This window comes from Dermacentor albipictus, chromosome 3, assembly GCF_038994185.2.
Source record: "Dermacentor albipictus isolate Rhodes 1998 colony chromosome 3, USDA_Dalb.pri_finalv2, whole genome shotgun sequence".
Taxonomy (NCBI): domain Eukaryota; kingdom Metazoa; phylum Arthropoda; class Arachnida; order Ixodida; family Ixodidae; genus Dermacentor; species Dermacentor albipictus.
In genome coordinates this window covers 146,499,848-146,518,276 of record NC_091823.1, presented here as the reverse complement: position 1 = coordinate 146,518,276, position 18,429 = coordinate 146,499,848, and the positions used below count along the sequence as shown (strand labels likewise).

The 18,429-nt window shown below is 45.5% G+C and overlaps 2 protein-coding genes across 2 annotated transcripts in view; both read left to right on the top strand.

The window, feature by feature from the left end:
• LOC139057610 (uncharacterized) overlaps window positions 1-18,429 on the top strand; it is a 174,552-nt gene that overhangs the window by 43,151 nt on the left and 112,972 nt on the right. Inside the window, exon 2 of the mRNA XM_070536140.1 lies at window positions 3,967-4,074. The gene's annotated coding sequence lies outside the window, so the exon portion shown is untranslated. The remainder of the gene's footprint in view (window positions 1-3,966; window positions 4,075-18,429) is intronic.
• Window positions 1-18,429, top strand: part of LOC139057763 (high-affinity choline transporter 1-like) — a 34,941-nt gene that overhangs the window by 759 nt on the left and 15,753 nt on the right. Inside the window, exon 2 of the mRNA XM_070536516.1 lies at window positions 3,967-4,074. Within this exon, the coding sequence (XP_070392617.1) occupies window positions 3,967-4,074 (108 nt within the window). The remainder of the gene's footprint in view (window positions 1-3,966; window positions 4,075-18,429) is intronic.

Here is an 18,429-nt window from a genome sequence, read left to right as displayed (position 1 = left end):
CACAGTTACAAATAAAATCTTTCTGTAATTTTGCATACTGAAATTTTTTTCAAGGCACAACCTTCAAAGAAAAAGCAAAACAAAAAAAGCTTCTGCGCCCTCCACAACAAAAGTTAAAGAAGGCAGGCTCGCTCTTTTGATCAGTCGCAACGCGCGTATTCGAATAAGCTTTGGTCACGTGATTGTTCCTCATTTCATGAGGAACAATTACGTGAGCACCATGCAAAAGATAAACATGATTTCTATGTGCTTCGATCATCTCTGTAAGACGCTGTATTTGTGGATGCGGTGTATGGAAATCGTAGACACATTCTTCTCTGCATGCTTGCGAATATACCGGGTCTAAAATCTCGCTGTCTCATTCAATGTGTCGCATCACATCACTTCCCCCAGTCCCCAGCAGCTGCAAAGCAACTGACCACGGCGGCGGTCAGATCTGCGACGCAGCAGAGGGTGCTAAGAATCACTGGCTCAGCACAGGCGGCCATTGGAATATGAACCTGGCAACGTTTAACGCTAGAACGTTATCTAGTGAGGCGAATCTAGCATTGCTATTGGAGGAATTGGAGGGCAGTAAATGGGATATAATAGGGCTCAGTGAAGTTAGGAGGCCAAAAGAAGCATATACAGTGCTAAATAGCGGGCACGTCCTGTGCTACCAGGGCTTAGCGGAGAGAAGAGAACTGGGAGTCGGATTCCCGGTTAATAAAAATATAGCTGGTAACATAGAGGAATTCTATACCATTAACGAGAGGGTGGCAGGTCTTGTGAAACTTAATAAGAGGTAGAAAAAGAAGATTGTACAGGTCTACGCCCCTACATCCAGTCATGATGACCAGGAAGTCGAAAGCTTCTATGAAGACGTGGAATCGGCGATGGGTAGAGTGAAAACTAAATACACTATACTAATGGGCGACTTTAATGCCAAGGTAGGCAAGAAGCAGGCTGGAGACAAGGCAGTGGGCGAATATGGCATAGGTACTAGGAATAGCAGGGGAGAGTTATTAGTAGAGTTTGCGGAACAGAATAATTTGAGGATAATGAATACCTTCTTCCGCAAGCGGGATAGCCGAAAGTGGACGTGGAGGAGCCCGAACGGCGAGACTAGAAATGAAATAGACATCATACTTTGCGCTAACCCTGGCATCATACAAGATGTGGACGTGCTCGGCAAGGTGCGCTGCAGTGACCACAGGATGGTAAGAACTCGAATTAGCCTAGACTTGAGTAGGGAACGGAAGAAACTGGTACATAAGAAGCCGATTAATGAGTTAGCGGTAAGAGGGAAAATAGAGGAATTCCAGATCAAGCTACAGAACAGGTATTCAGCTTTAACTCAGAAAGAGGACCTTAGTGTTGAAGCAATGAACTACAATCTTGTGGGCATCATTAAGGAGTGTGCAATGGAAGTCGGTGGTAACTCCGTTAGGCAGGGTACCAGCAAACAATCGCAGGAGACGAAAGATCTGATCAAGAAACGCCAATGTATGAAAGCATATAACCCTACAGCTAGAATAGAACTGGCAGAACTTTCGAAGTTAATCAACAAGCGTAAGACAGCTGACATAAGGAAGTATAATATGGATAGAATTTAACATGCTCTCAGGAACGGAGGAAGCCTAAAAACAGTGAAGAAGAAACTAGGAATTGGCAAGAATCAGATGTATGCGTTAAGAGACAAAGCGGGCAATATCATTACTAATATGGATGAGATAGTTCAAGTGGCTGAGGAGTTCTATAGAGATTTATACAGTACCAGTGGCACCCACGACGATAATGGAAGAGAAAATAGTCTAGAGCAATTCGAAATCCCGAAGGTAACGCCGGAAGAAGTAAAGAAAGCCTTAGGAGATGTGCAAAGGGGGAAGGCAGCTGGGGAGGATCAGGTAGCAGCAGATTTGTTGAAGGATGGTGGACAGATTGTTCTAGAGAAACTGGCTACCCTGTATACGCAATGCCTCATGACCTCGAGCGTACATAATCCTAATCCATAAGGAAGGGGATGCCAAAGACATGAAAAATTATAGACCGATCAGCTTACTGTCCGTTGCCTACAAAGTATTTACTAAGGTAATTGCAAATAGAATCAGGAACACCTTAGACTTCTGTCAACCAAAGGAACAGGCAAGATTCCGTAAAGGCTACTCAACAATAGACCATATTCACACTATCAATCAAGTGATAGAGAAATGTGCAGAATATAACCAACTGTTATATATAGCTTTCATTGATTACGAGAAAGCGTTTGAATCAGTCGAAACCTCAGCAGTCATGGAGGCATTACGGAATCAGGGTGTAGATGAGCCATATGTAAAAATACTGGAAGATATCTATAGCGGCTCCACAGCCACCGTAGTCCTCCATAAAGCAAGCAACCAAATCCCAATAAAGAAAGGCGTCAGGCAGGGAGATACGATATCTCCAATGCTATTGACAGCGTGTTTACAGGAGGTATTCAGAGACCTGGATTGGGAAGAATTGGGGATAAAAGTTATTGGAGAATACCTTAGTAACTTGCGATTCGCTGATGATATTGCCTTGCTTAGTAACTCAGGGGACCAATTGCAATTCATGCTCACTGACCTGGAGAGGCAAAGCAGAAGAGTGGGTCTAAAAACTAATCTGCAGAAAACTAAATTAATGCTTAACAGTCTCGGGAGAGAACAGCAATTTACAATAGGCAGCGAGGCACTGGAAGTCGTAAGGGAATACACCAATGAAAAACATATACTTAGGGTAGGTAGTGACGGCGGATCCGGATCATGAGACGGAAATAATCAGAAGAATAAGAATGGACTGGGGTGCGTTTGGCAGGCATTTCCAAATCATGAACAGCAGGTTGCCATTTTCCCTCAAGAGAAAAGTATTTAATAGCTGTGTCTTACCAGTACTCACCTACGGGGCAGAAACCTGGAGGCTTACGAAAAGGGTTCTACTCAAATTCAGGACGACACAACGAGCTATGGAAAGAAGAATGATAGGTGTAACGTTAAGGGATAAGAAAAGAGCAGATTGGGTGGGGGAACAAACGCGAGTTAATGATATCTTAGTTGAAATCAAGAAAAAGAAATGGGCGTGGGCAGGACATGTAATGAGGAAGGAAGATAACCGATGGTCATTAAGGGTTACGGACTGGATCCCAAGGGAAGGGAAGCGTAGCAGCGGACGGCAGAAAGTTAGGTGGGTGGATGAGATTAAGAAGTTTGCAGGCACGGCATGGCCACAATTAGTACATGACCGGGGTTGTTGGAGAAGCATGGGAGAGGCCTTTGCCCTGCAGTGGGCGCAACCAGGCTGATGATGATGATGATGATGATGATCACATCGCTTTATTTTCTTGAAGACGCCTCTAGGGGATATTACATAAGAGCGGGCTCACAATATAGCCATATGATGCCAATCGGAAAGAAAATCGGTTACGCTCTTCAAGAAGGTTGATGAACAAGTGATTGTTGCGATGTGGTGGGAAAGGTCGTTTCATTCGGGTGCTGCGCGTTAAAAAAAAAGATGAATACGAAAATGTAACTGGTGCGGGCACATGGGCGTGACACTTGTGTATAAATATTTTTTGTGAACCTTAGAATTTTAGTAATCAGATTTTGCTTTGCTTATTTGCTGCCAGCAATTTGACGTTTTGTGCACATGTAACATGTCGCAGGCGATTAGGCATAGCCTGCACTGAGCTATACATAGGTCCACATTTCCTTCAATGCAGCTAATGAAAAACATTTGCCAGCTAATGTCCACCTTACATGTTTTAGAATTATAGATGCACACCTAAATGCCTTTGCGCCTAATCATATTTGTGCTGGCACAAAGCTGTAGCGTGCGGCGAACGTCTGACGTGACGACAACACAATCCTAGATATCCAGTTGTCCTTACAGTTGAATGAATGTCGCCACAGCTTGAATATTGGTAAGGAAAGTGCGACGTGTTGTGCTGCTAACATTTTATGTTTTGCGCAGCCACCTGGGTAGGCGGAGGGTACATCAATGGCACCGCCGAGATAATCTACGTGAGCGGCCTCGCCTGGTGCCAGGCTCCCTTCGGCTACGCCATCAGCCTTGCCATCGGTGAGGGAACCTCCATGTGTGTGGGCTCAGTGTGCGCAGAGAGACAGAGAGAGAGAGAGAGGGAGATAGAAAGAAGGAGCAACCGTAGCACTCGCAATGAAAAGAAGAAGCGCTAGGGACCCTTTAGGCATTTATGTTGCGCTGCATCTTCATAGAAACATTAAAAAGGGCAGGGGCGATCAAATATGCGCGCATAAAATTATGCAGGCAAGTAAGAGATTAAAACAGTAACGTGGCCTTAGACAATCAGTATGTCGAAAAATGCACCAATTACATAGAAACACATGCAACAATACGAGAACAGCACTGGAGAATGATGATTCACCAACTAATAAGAGATATTTATTATTGCGGTTTTGAAATGCTGGATAACCCTGAATGCTCGCGACAGACTTTGGAAGCTGGTTGTATAGAAATGAGAACAGACACGAACTTCATTGTGTGTTTAAAATTGTATGCCTGACACAAATGGCTAACGGAAATAACGTTCACAAGCATGTTGTGGGTAAAATATTTGTACTTCCTGCTCAAAATATGCAGAAAATATTACGCTAGAAGTTCGTAATTAAGGCTCCCTAATCAAGCTTAGGAATAGAGCCGTACTGTTGCCAAGGCTCACATAACGAAGTAATTATAAAAATAAACATACGGGGTATGCATCGTACACAGCTATATGTAGGTGAACTTCAGAGAGTATTTTGATGCATATGACTTGAGGAGACGAGAATGCAAACATAACCAAAACTTTAGCCTACAGTTGAATCCAACTATACCGAACCCGGTGCAATAGCATTATTCTCTATGCCGAACACCAGAACCTACTCAGCGATACTGATGTAAAATAACTCCATTATAATTAACTGGACATTGGATATGTCGAACTCTCCATTGGCGCGCAGTGCCAGCAGCATCGAGGCGATGAATATCAGCTGCTGTTGCTAGTTATTTTTTTAATGATGGCCAGAAATACGATCTGATTTTGAGGCAGGCCGTAGTGGGAGACTGCTGATATTTAGACCACCCCATGTTCTTTAACGTGCACATAAACCTAAGTGCAGGGGTGTTTCCGAATTTCGCCGCGATCGAAATGCGGCCACCATGACCGGCATGCGATCCCGCGACCTAGTGCTTAGCGGCCCAGCCGCATAGCTACTAAGCAACCACGACGGGTGACATTTCTAGTCGAAACATGTTGTTTTGTTCTTCAGCCAGCGGGTTTATCCCAGCTGCAAATGGGGGGCGGGGAGGAGATGTTGCCAGAGAGCACGAGCAACAACCAAGGAGTGCGAGACAATCGCAAGGCGCACTGACAACTGAAAGGTCACTTCCTGATCATACGCAGCACAGAACTTGATTGCGCCGAATGCTTGTTCTTTTTCATGGTACCCGTATAATTCCTGTCGGTGGTGACGATGATGATGATGATGATTATTATGATGATGACGACGACGACGGTGATGATTTATTGCCATTCCCTCTGCACCGCGGTGGTGAAGAACAGTCACTCGGCTTGCTTGAGTTTATCGGATACGCCATACAGCCATCAAGAGCGCAGCACCCCAAGTCGCAAGAAAGCCAAGCGGACTGCTGAGAAAACCCCGGCCTCCCACACACGAGCGGAGACGCAGCAGTAAACCCAACGGCACCGATAAGTCAGCCCGCCAGCATAAAAATGTAATGCAAAGCAGTCTTCATTACTCGTTACTGGCCGCGACTACTACATGAAGGCAGCGGCGGGATAACCAAGGTAACAAGGTGCCCACGAGTACAGCGATCTCGACGTAGTAAGCCGCACACCGAAACGGGCGCCATGCAACAACGGCGTTTGACCCGCTTGCCGCAGACCTGCCGACAAAGCTCCACTTTCGCAAGCATGAAGATTGTACTCAATGGCATCGTAGGCGGGAAGGTTACTGTCTTTTTAAATATTCGGTCTGAAGAGCCAGGGCTAGATGACACAAACCAACACATTTATTTATTTATTTATTTATTTATTTATTTATTTATTTATTTATTTATTTATTTACAAATACTGCTGTCTCAAAATTGAGACATAGCAGGAGTGGGGGAGTACATCAAGATAACATACAATCAACATGTCACATGTAGACGAACTTCGTCCACAAAACGCTCAAGTGGCAATTCTCGTAGATTAGTATGTAGCGTGTTCCACAATTCAGTGGTTAATGGCAAGAAAGAAAATGTGAAGCTATTTATGTGAGCTCTAAAGGGAACAATATTCAAGGTATTGGCTCTTCGCGTTACACGTGCCGAGGAGCCAACAAATGTCACAGGTACGTCGACAGTGAAAGAAGCATGTACAATTTTGTGCAATAATATAATCCTTTCACACGTGCGCCTATGTGCCAATGGCTCAAGTGATAGCAGGCCAGCATGCAGAGAAGGGGAGAAATAGCGATCGTATCGATTGTAAATAAATCTAATAGCTTTCTTCTGCACAGCCTCTATCTTTGATACATCATATACGCAGTTGGGTGACCAGACGACAGATGCATATTCTAGAGTGGGCCTCACGAGGGATCTGTAAGCTGCTAGTTTGCATTCCTTGGTTGCTGGTTTTAGTGTTCTTTTTAAATATCCAAGTCGTTTTAGAGCCCTGGAACAAATGAAGTCGACGTGTTTGTGCCATTTGAAGTTGTAAGAAAAAATTACACCAAGATATTTGAACTCGGTGACGGAAGTCAAAGTCTTCTCATCATTACTATAGGCAAATTTCAGGGGTTCCTTTTTGTTTGAAAAGGTCATTGATACTATTTTATCGAAGTTGATTTCCATTTGCCAGGTCTTGCTCCAGTTGCAGAAGGCATTGAACGTGTTATTCAGCAGCTCCTGAGAACTGGCGCTGGCGATGTTGGAGTACAAGACACAGTCGTCTGCGTACAAACGGAGCTTAACAGCAGAGTTAGTAACAACACTCTCGACATCATTAAGGTAAATAATAAATAAAAGTGGTCCCAGTACGGAGCCCTGTGGGACGCCGGAAGAAATACCGACTGAGGATGATTGCGCCTGATTAAATGAGACAAACTGGCACCGCAGATGCAAGTAGTCTCTTATGCAGCCAAGTAAGTGATTGCCGTATATGCCTCTGAATAAAGAGTCAAGCTTCATGAGTAACTTAGCATGACATACCTTGTCAAACGCTTTGGAGTTGTCAACAAATATGGCGTCAATATCGCCACGATTGTTAAGTGTAGTAGCAACGTCGTGAGTGAATTCAATTAGTTGCATAACCGTGGAAAAACCCGATCGAAAACCATGCTGATGATGTGAAAGAATGTTGTTATCATTTAGGTACTGTATAATGTGTTTATTAATTATGTGTTCTAGTAGTTTACAACAAGTAGATAATAACGAGATTGGTCTATAATTGGAAATTGATTGCCTAATGCCAGATTTGTGTATCGGCACAACTTGAACAACTTTCCAGACACGGGAAACAGTTTGCGATTCTACAGATTTTTGAAATATGATAGTCAGATACCGCGCACAGTATTCTTAATATCTTTTTAAAAACGTGTTTGGAATGTTATCTGGTCCAGCACTTTTACTAGTATCAATATTTAACAAGAGGGCGTGAACTCCGCTAATCGTTATCTGAAGTTTTGGAAATCATGCTGAAGCACTATCACAGTGAAACCTAGGGATAATGCCGTTATCTTCAACAAAAACAGATTTAAAATATGTATTGAACGCTACAGAGATCATAACAGCATTTGAACACGACTGTCCGTTGATGACCATAGAAGTTGAGTTGGGCACAGGAGGAACAATTGTTTTCCAGAATTTGGATGGGTTGTCTTTTAGGAATGTTGTTAGAGTGTTGTTATAGTAGTAGTCTCTAGCGTGCTGTATTTTAGTCTTAAGAGTTTGTCTAAGCGATGTGAGCACTGAGTTTTCTCGGACATTCCGAGTGCGAGAGCCACGGCGGAAGCGCTTTATCCGGCGAATCAACTGAATAATCTCTCTAGTGTACCAAGGGTGTTTCGAGTTTCGCTTTACACATCTTTTTGGTACAAAATTAGCTATGCACTCTTTGACAATTTTATGAAACATTTCAACTAACAAGTCAACACCTAAGGCATCACTCGAAAACATAAACTCATCAAAGTGTGATGCAAGCGAGGCGACGATAGAATTGTCGTCAGCTCGAGAAAAGTCATGGACAGTACTATACGTTGGTTTATTGGGCTCTAGAGCAATATCTAGGTGCACAATTACCGCCTTGTGATCGGAGATGCCCTCCACAATGTCACATTCGCTACACAGGAGCCCATCACTAAGCAAGACCAAATCCAAAATAGCAGATTCTCGGGTGCACGAGCTAACGACCTGTGTTAAATCATACGACACAGCAAGATTGATTAGAGCGTCGCAGATGGGTCGATCACGTCCAGTAGAAGAAAGAGAACGCCAGTCAATGTAGGGGGCATTAAAATCGCCACATAATATTAACTGGCTTTTCTGTAGCCTGTTCACTGCAATATAATCCGAGACAGCGTGGATAGAATTGACATCATTTGGCGGTCGGTATACAGCGCCAATCACAGTAGTAAAGCCGCTAAGGTCAATCTTGCACCAAACCGATTCGCTGTCATGAAGATTCGGCAGCAAAACGTATTTAATATCTTTAGAAATAAAAAGCGCTACGCCACCACCGCGACCAACTGTCCTGTCATTTCTCAACACTGAGTAACCAGGTGGCAAAAATTCATTCTCAGAAATGGAGTCATTTAGCCAAGTCTCAGTAACACATATTATTGATGGTTTGTGACAGTCTACAAGCCAGTTGAAACAAACATATTTGTTAACCAAGCTGCGTGCATTAAAGTTCAGAAGTGTCAGTTTCCTTTTATGTGGAAGTCAGTTGGTATTCCTGGGAGCGGTGTAATCAGCCGCCCTAACAACGCACTTTCTGGCGTCGCTCCACTCGTATCGAACACTGTCGATGATCAGGTGCTCTTGTTGTAACCGTACCTTCTTTGCAACTTTTCTGAGTTCAGTTGAATTCTGCCATAGGCTTCTGCGCACCTGTCGCACGTGTGCAGAAAAGTCTTCACTGACGTAAATGTTCGAACCTTTCAGTTTGCGTGCGTTAGCTAAGATATCTATTTTAGTTCGAAAATCCAACAGTTTGATAATTATTGGTCTATCTTTACCTGTCCTTTTTTGCCCAAGTCTGTGGCAACGCTCGATGTTATCACACGTTACGTCAAGCTTTGACGTTAGCATGCTTAGTACTGAAGTAAGAAGTGCCTCAGGTGTCTCATTCAGTGTTTCAGATAAACCATGAATAACCAAGTTATTCCGTCGCGACCGATTTTCAAGGTCGTCATTCTTACGCTCCAGCTTTTGGATCATATCTGAGAGACCAGAAACAGTATTTTCTAGTTCCTGCACGCGCTCACCGACATCTTTGGCGTTGGCGACAAATGACTAGTTTAGATAGACGATCATCGAAACAGGCAATTTTAGAGGTTAGTGCAGATATTTCGTAGCTTATGCGAGCCTGTCCTGACAGCAATTCGGGGAACATTTTTTCGGTGACGGGACCCGGGTTAGTTTCTATGTCTCCTGAAAGAATCAACAGGCCTTTCAACATGCGCACAAGACAGGCAGAACTTTTCGGGAAAAAGAACGTGGGAGGGTCCGGCAGCAGCAACAAGAAGCGATCATCATTTCTATAACATTTACAACCTTCCAATTGCATACCTGTAAGTTGAAGTAGGCAAATTTGCAGCGCATGTTTGCGATGCTGCCACCAGACCCACTGAAGTGGAACCGCAGAGGCGTTCGTCCTTTATCCTGTTGCGAGCCCGTAGATGTCGCCGAGGTGCCGGAGCATGCTCAGTACCGCCAGGTTAGTGCTGGCCAGCAGGGGAGGAAGCAGTCCACGCCGGCTGACACGTTTGCGTTTAGTGCCTTTGTTGGCAATGGACCCGTGAAGCTTCCTGAGCAAGCGTCGACCGTCCGGTGGGGCAGACCGACGAGCCGGTAATCCGAAGGATCACAACATTGAAGATTGTGGAAACAGGTACTTGCAGCAATCTGTAAGTAGAAGTAGGCAAATTTGCAGCGCATGTTTGCGATGCTGCCACCGGACCCACATTGTTCTGCACCTCGGGTGAAGAAGAGGTGGACCTGCTCATCTCCATGAAACTGACTGGCGAACAGATGCCATCGTATAATGTCGCAGTGAATGCTTTTGAAAAGCATTTTCTGTCCTGCAATAATTACATACGAGCGAGCGAGATCCAAATCTCGGAAATGAGAGCCACATGAAAGCGCCGATGCGTTCGTTACTGAGCGTTTTGCAGAAAACTACGACTATATACGCAACGCTCAAAGACGAATTGATTCGGGATAGGCTCGTGGTTGGCTTGCATGACGAGAAAGTCAATGAGAAGCTGCAGCTTGACGCAGAACTCACTCTGTAGAAAACGATTATACAGCTGCCCGCAATTCAGAGGCCGTGAAACCTGAACGCAAAGAAATGCACTCCATTTAACAGCCGGCTCTTTGCGTAGAAGTGCGTGGCTAGGCCAGCAGTAAAGCCCACCACAAGGTAAAAAAAGGCCCTTTCAAGTCGTCGTGCCCACGACGCGAAATCAAGCTGTAAGATGAACGCTGCACGTGGTGTGGCAGCGTGCGCGACCACACGAAGGCACAGTGCCCTACGGCGAACAAGACACGTAACCATTGTGGGACGAAAGGCCACTACGATTCCGCGCGCCTGTTGAAGCCCAAAGGTGGAACCTCAGGCTCAGAAAACCAATAAGTTGTCTATAACTACATTTAGTGCACCCACATCCACCGTTACCCACTTGTGCAGATGCTGAAAAGGATGCTTAACATGGATGTCATCCAGAAAGTAGAGCGAACAACCCAATAGTGTTTTCCGATGGTCGTCGGAAGGAAAAAGAACGAGCTTCACATCTGCGTTGATATGCCCAGCTCATTCAGCAGATAATTCATGATCGCTTGCTTATGGCGACGAGTGTCTCGCAAAACTGGCATGTGTAACAGTGTTTAACCGCCTAGTTGGATACACGAGCAGGATACTGGCACGTTCTATTGCCCAAAAATTGTCGCGAATACACAACTATCATCAGACCTATCGCAAGGTTTTATTTCTGGAGACTATTATTCGGAAATTCCACGGCAGCAGAGTTCTACCAACGCGACATGCTCCGAGCGCTGGAAGGACTAGCCGACGTGTGTTTTCTGCAAGAACACAGCATTCTGTCAAACGACAATTGAAGACCCAGATGCTAATCTACGGCGTGGGCTAAAGAAGCTGGATGGTACAGCTGTTACCCTGAACATTGGCAAGCACAGTTCGTCAAACCGAAGCCGCATTTCTAAGGAATGTGGTATCCACAACAGAAGTCAGTGCCAACACAGGGAAGGTCAAGGCCATGACAAAGCTTGCCTCACCTCTCTTGTCCGGTACAACTCAAGAGCAATTCATGTTTTGCCCTTGCAGCCACTGGTGTCACTGTGTCAACATGACGTCGCGGCCGACCGCCTTCGCGCCGCAGTCGTGAAAGGAAACAAAAACCGCATTCATCCGTGCTTACGGACTTTTGCGAAATGGGCTCCTCCACTCCTCGCGTCCAATTATCGGCGTCGTCAGTGAGACCGTGCTCTCTCAAGGTGCCTCCAGCAGTGTCGCGCAAAATGCCCACCTAAAGAGGCCGTGAAACACATTGGGCGATTATCCAGCTTCCTCCACTCAGAAAGGTGGCGGCATCGGGAGTAAGAGCTCCTTTCTCGAAGAGACTTGCGGAATGTGGTTGGTGTTTCGAACACGAATAGATCAGACAGAGGGTAGTTCCAAATCAGCGACCTTCTGTGGAACCACAGCTTGAACGAAAGAAATCATACCCTTGTTGGCAGTCGAGACAATGGAGCTGGTGACATTACTTCTATTTCACGATGAACGATGCTTGTCAATGTGTCAGAAGCCGGCGATAGTGGGTGAGGACTCAGCAATGTACACAGGATGCTGAACCGTCTTTTCTTTTTCACACAGCTTCTTGCCTGCCTCGGTCATCCGGTCCCACACGAGCATTCCGTGCAGAATTCGTTTTCTTATCTGGCAGCTGCCGCATCTTCGACTACCACAGTACATGCGCACATTTCGGATCCCTTGTGCAAAAGAACGCTTGTATCACCAGCGAATGGTAATCTTGGTTTGCTGGTCAACCTGTCTGCCAAAAACCTGATGAACAAAAATGGACATGACGTTCACGTTTGTGACGTCAGCCACGAGCCTTTGTGTATAAAGGCGCCGGCAGCACATTCCTTTTTCAGTGGGCATGGCAGCAGCAACGTACGCGTGATAGACGCGATACGAAGAGCGCGTGGCGGCCGGCACTGCTTTCTGGCGCAATAAGTGCTGGAAGACACGCCACACCAAACCAACCACCCGTGGAAACGATGGCAGCACCCGGATCTCCAGTGGTGGGCCTCGCGCCCAATTTACGCTGCTTTGCATTAGTGATTCCATACGTTCGATTTCAGCTACAACTATGAGAATACCACGAGAATTGCGTATTCCTCGGGGAAAAGCTGCCTACCGCGAGCGTCAGTGAGAGTTGGCTCGTTAATGGACTCGTCATCGTAGGGCCGACGTCTTGCTGCGCGCCAGAGACGCATAGTTTAAACGGCAGTGCTGGGAGGCCGATCCCGAAGTGCGCGCGCGATACGTGGGAAAGAATGGTAAAATATTTGCAATATAGACTGCTTGTGAAGTTTGACTTGCATGATGTAACACTCGGTGCCAGTAACACCACATACCGAGGTGATGCCACCCTCTTTTTAAGAAGAAAGGATCACCTCCGGCGCCGCACACGTGCTCTCGTACCTCCGTGTGCGGTAACTCTCCCGCGGTGGTCTTACCCGTGAGAGGAGGCTGTGCTTCAGAGGATACGCGTCGGGGTTGCCCTCACTCCTGTCATGACTCGGAAGTGGCAGCGCTTTCACCAGTTATATCCACGCCCTAGGCGTCCGGTCTGCAAGTCACGCAGTGCCGAAGCCGACATGCCCCACATGCTGTGAGTTTGCCCTGCCTTGAAACTGACCATGCTCCGGCACCTCGCAGCAGCGGGACTTTCGCCGCATAATCCTAGCGACTGCACTGCTGGGACGCAGGGTCCGCATTATCGATCCCTCCTGAACTTCAATAGATCCACAAATCTTTTTTTATTCATTTACTCATAATTTTATTCATTATTCATTCGCCCGCACCCTATAAGCCTGTATGCCCTGAGGCATTAACCCTCACAAAAAAAAACTAGCACCGCTTCGCTCTTCGACCATCTTCACGAAGTGGAAGGGGCGGTGACTTTTACTTATGTCCTATTGCACTAAATTGCTTCAGCGATGTCTTTTTAATCGGGGCTATTGGACTAAATGCAGGCCCTCGCAATACTGCCAACAGTACGCGTCCTGGAAGTAACCTGAACCCCAATCAAACGAATGTCGCAGGAACAGGTTCTCTGAATGTTGATTGCTCTGCAGATAGCGTCATACTTTACATGCTGATATATTTGCGAGGCTAATTGCTGACCAGGAATAAATGTCTTTTGATATTAAGTTACTCGGACAGCCTGTTAATTCGCCTCTCGAGGCGCTGGAATCTTGTGTGAATGCCATTGAATCTGCTCTGTCAGTAAAGCGTTGTGGGCAAATGGGAAATTGAACGTGTACTTTGACTGAGAAAGTTAACACTACCGTCTGAAGCATAAATGCTAAAGACAGCAGTTTCAGGATCACTTTACTGACACAGTTGGTTAGCTCGTTTTGAGCGTTGATTATTTCGAAAATAGTCGCGTAGAAATAAAGTGGTCTGGCATGGATTACCTGAAGTACAAGACTAAAACGACGACGTACTACTTTCGAGTGTATCCTTGTGGTTATCGGATGTGCTTAAAATGCAGTTCGCTAGCATTGAAAGATTTCACTATATAATGCTGCATTGACCATTTTGTTCCTGTTAAAACGCAGTAAACAATAACTTGGATAAAGTATGGATGATAAGATATACTTTACTCTTGTTGCGACGTGTCAATAACTACGGCGCTCAGAGCTGAGTTGTGATCCCGCTAAATCAGCAATGTTCAACGAAGTTAAGGAGGAACTGCGAGCTAAACTTTAATCGGCCAAGGACTTCCATTTCAGAGTAACACTGCCTCGGCTTTTAAACAGCAATTCCAAAAAAATTGGCAATCCATTATACCTTGTCCAACTGATAATACCACTTTAGGTATTATAGGTGTTGCCTGCAGAACAAATGCACGTCCTGTGTTCATTAACTTCCTGGATTTGAATGAGAAAATACAGGTACTCAGGAATTCAAGCACAAAGACACTTGCTAAAGCATTCGGCAGGATTTTTCTAACCGAATATGTAAGCATCTATGGGATGCTACCACATGCTTTCGTTACACTGGGCCTTCTGTAAGGATACGCTTTGATAATAGGTTCGTCGATAACGTATGCTATAACTGGCATAAATGCACCAATGAACTTGTCGAAGCATTCAACCGCATGTCAGGCGCTGCCGCACACAATCCCGCCCATAAAACTAGATGAAATTATCTTACTTCACATAGTAACCTACAAGTTCTGAAAGTCAATGCCACGAACTTGCTTAACAAATTTAGTCACTTTTTCACACTCATTACTTGTCACGATGCTTGTATTATAGGCGTCACAGGGACGTGGCTACACGGTGATATATATGATGAAATAGCACCACCTGATGTCAACTTTGTTAGAGTTGACAGGCAACACGGCCGAGGAGGTGGTGCAGTCCTTTTCCTGAAATGTGACCATTATGTAATCCAAGCTCTGATCAAACTAGGGTCTGCTTGGCGTAAGGTATACCTTGAAAATAGATCAGTAATAATTGGCATCCTATATTGCTGCCCCGTTCACCTCATGGCGGCTTATCTAGTCTGAATATGTTTTCGCACGAGTGCAACATCCTATCTTCACACATACTGCTTATGGGGCATTTTAATGCTCCAGGTATATCAATGGTCGTCATTAGCCCTGCCTCGTCATGAGTTTCGCTCATCGAAGGAGTTTTCGGGAGCTGTCACAGTCGACTGGTCTTAAACAACAGCCAGCCTACCAGAAGTGAAGACCTTCTAGATCTAGACTTTCTCAGCCAATGCCTCGTGGAAGGCAGTTTTGAATGCGCAGTGACTAAAGATATTTGCGATTTCGGGTAGTTGCAGGTTGTATTGCTTTGCAGGCAAAAAAGCCACACATTTTGCACTCCTCGCTTCCCAACGTTTAATAACGTTTCCATTATTGAAACCCTGAGTGAAAATGTCAATAACTGTTTAAATGAGTGCCGATGATGATGTTAATCATTTAGTTTCTGTTTTCGAAAACCTTATTCCCTCATACATTCACCGTTTTGTCGCTCTTATAACGCAGTAAACCAACACTTAGCTGAAACATGGCTGACGAGAGGTGCTTTGCACTTGTCACGATGTGTCACGAGACCAAGTCGCTGAAAGCTGAGTAGTGATCCGGCTAAAACTGTAATGTTTAACGAAGTGAAGCAGGAACTTCGAGGTAAACTCAAATCGGGCAAAGATTTATATTTCAGAGATATATTTCCTCAGCTTCTAAAAACCAATTTCCAAGAAATGTTTGCAGTCTATCTTGCCTTGCGCAAATTATATTACTACTTTTGTAATTATTGGGAAGCCTTCTAGTAACTCCAATAAAATGGCATCTGCCTTCAACTAATATTTTCAATTCGTTTCGATTTAAGACCACCTCGAACTCCCTGCTTTTCAATATTATATAGCTTCAACAATTAGTGACCTCTCTGTATTACTGTAAACTCGACAGTAAAAGGTCCTGTGGTCCTGGCGGCATTTGTAATGCTTTCATTGTTATTTACTTCCTTTGGTATAATAGTTATCTGACTGTTATGTTTAACAAATCATTAGCAACTGCCCTTGTTCCTTCTTCGTGGCGACGTGTTAAATGTCTGGTTTTTCACAAATCTGGCAATAAGATGATGAAAACTAGCTACTGACCAATCTGCCTAACCTGTAATTCTGGCACACTACTCGAACATATAGTTTACAATATATCGTAGATTTCCTAGAATCCATTAACGTACTGATTGATTGCCAGCATGGTTTTCGTCGCGGTGTTTGCACCCGTAACTCATCTGGTTGAATTCATGCATGACATTGCTAAAGCACAAGACCATGGTGCACAGGTTGACGAAATTTTCATAGATCTGTCCACAGCGTCCGACACTGTGGTTCAGCATAATCTACTAGTTAAACTCAGCCTCATCCTAAATAATCCTAACTGCGTAGACTGGATTGCCAGTTTTCTGTCCGACTGTTCCCATTTTGCACGCTACAATACTTCTGACCCGCCTATTGATCATGTCTCCTCTGGCGCCCCGCAGGTGCATTGCCCGGTCCAATTCTGTTGCTATTTTACATAACTGACTTGCCACAAAACATAATTAACATGCGTCTCTGTGCTGATGATTGCATCCTCTACCGCAATATTAACTCCCCTCAAGATGATACTGCTCTTAATTAGCATTCTTACACTTCTACTGATAGTGTAACACCTGGCAGATGAGTGTGAACTTCACCAAAGCCGTTTCATTCACATTCACTAGGCTTTTAACTGCTTCGTTTCTCTAGTAATTTTTCAATGACTCCTTTCGTACCAAGAATACCCGAATATAAGTACCACGAAATCTTATTCAACCACAACTTAACTTGGAGCAAGCCTGCTGAAGTAATATATACTAATTCATCGAAAACATCGGCCATCTCCAACGCTCCTTTCGTGTGACTCCTCAAGAAAGCAAACTGGTAGCATACAAAACACTAATCTACCCTATCTTTCAATATGCATATATAGTTTGGAACCCTCTTGATAAAAAAATGATATTAGCAAGATTGAGTCCTTACAAACGAAATCTGTTCGTTTTATCTACTGTCGCTACGACAGGGATTTTTCACCTTCCTCTAACCTCACAGTGGAATACTCTCTTGACTCGTTTCGGCATCAGCCTGGGTGCGTGACACACAAGAGGCTGTGGCGCCCTCTTTTGACTAGTTTTGGTACCTACACCTAAGATACAAAAACATCAAGACGGCTTGGATTCGGAAATACACGTCCCTAGACACGAAATACAGCGAAAATTCAAAGCAACACGACACCAAGACGGAGGCAGATTGGCGCAAGGCAGTCGTCAAGGAAATCAATGAGGCTGAAAAAACGATCTGGCGCACGACAGTGGCAAAAAAGCAAAGCCTGGCACTATATTACCACCACAAGCCGGAACCATGCCCATCACCAGACTACCGAGGAGATAGAGGCAGCGCCCTGCTGTTTCAAGCCCGCACTGGCGCTCTCCTCACAAACCAACGCCGACACGAACTATTCGGCGTGGATCCGACGTGCCGCTTGTGCGGTGCACCAGAAGAAACCCTTCTTCACGTGCTACAACAATGTCCTAGACTTCCCGCAGTTCCCCGGCCGTGCCCCCTGGCTGAGAGCCTGGCGCTGACTGGTCTCACCGAGGAGGACCGAACTGCACGCGTCGAGACTACGAAGATCCGGCTAGAACAGTGGGAACGACTGAGCAGGCGAGCCGAATAGGTGAAGGAAACCCGCAGACAGACATCGCCCGGCTAGAGCCGCCCAGTCACAGCGAGTGGCCGCTGATGCCGACCACCTCAGCTACAAGAGCTCCTAAGAGAGACGGCAAACGAGGTAGCGACGCAGCTGGGACGCACTGACTTGAACCGGTATGGCTGGCGGATTGGATTGTTGTCGCTTTGGTGAAATCCGAGGCGACTGGAGCCTAGAATACAACAAACCGGACCAGCCAGACGGACTCGCAGACAGTGACAGTGACAAACCTGTGTTTTATGTTCTTTCTCTCCTTTCTTTCTTTCCTTCTTGTCCTCTGAACATCTCCTGTGGCGTTGACAAACGCCTGGCCTGAGTCAAAAGGGATCAGGACCACTTACTTACTTACTTACTTACCAGCCTAGGTGCTGTGGCGCCCGCTCCTGACTAGTTTCGGTACCAGCTTAGGTGCTGTGGCGCCCTGTCCTGACTAGTTTCGGTATCACCCTAGGTGCTGTGGCTCCTGACTGATGCTGTGGCTCTTGATTCGTTTCGGCATCAGCCTAGGTGCGTGACGCCCAAGACGCTGTGGCGCCCTCTCTTGACTAGTTACGGTATCGGCCTTGGTGCGCGACACCCAAGGACATTGGACGGACGATTTCCCGGATTCTGAAGTACTCCGCACTTAAAATGT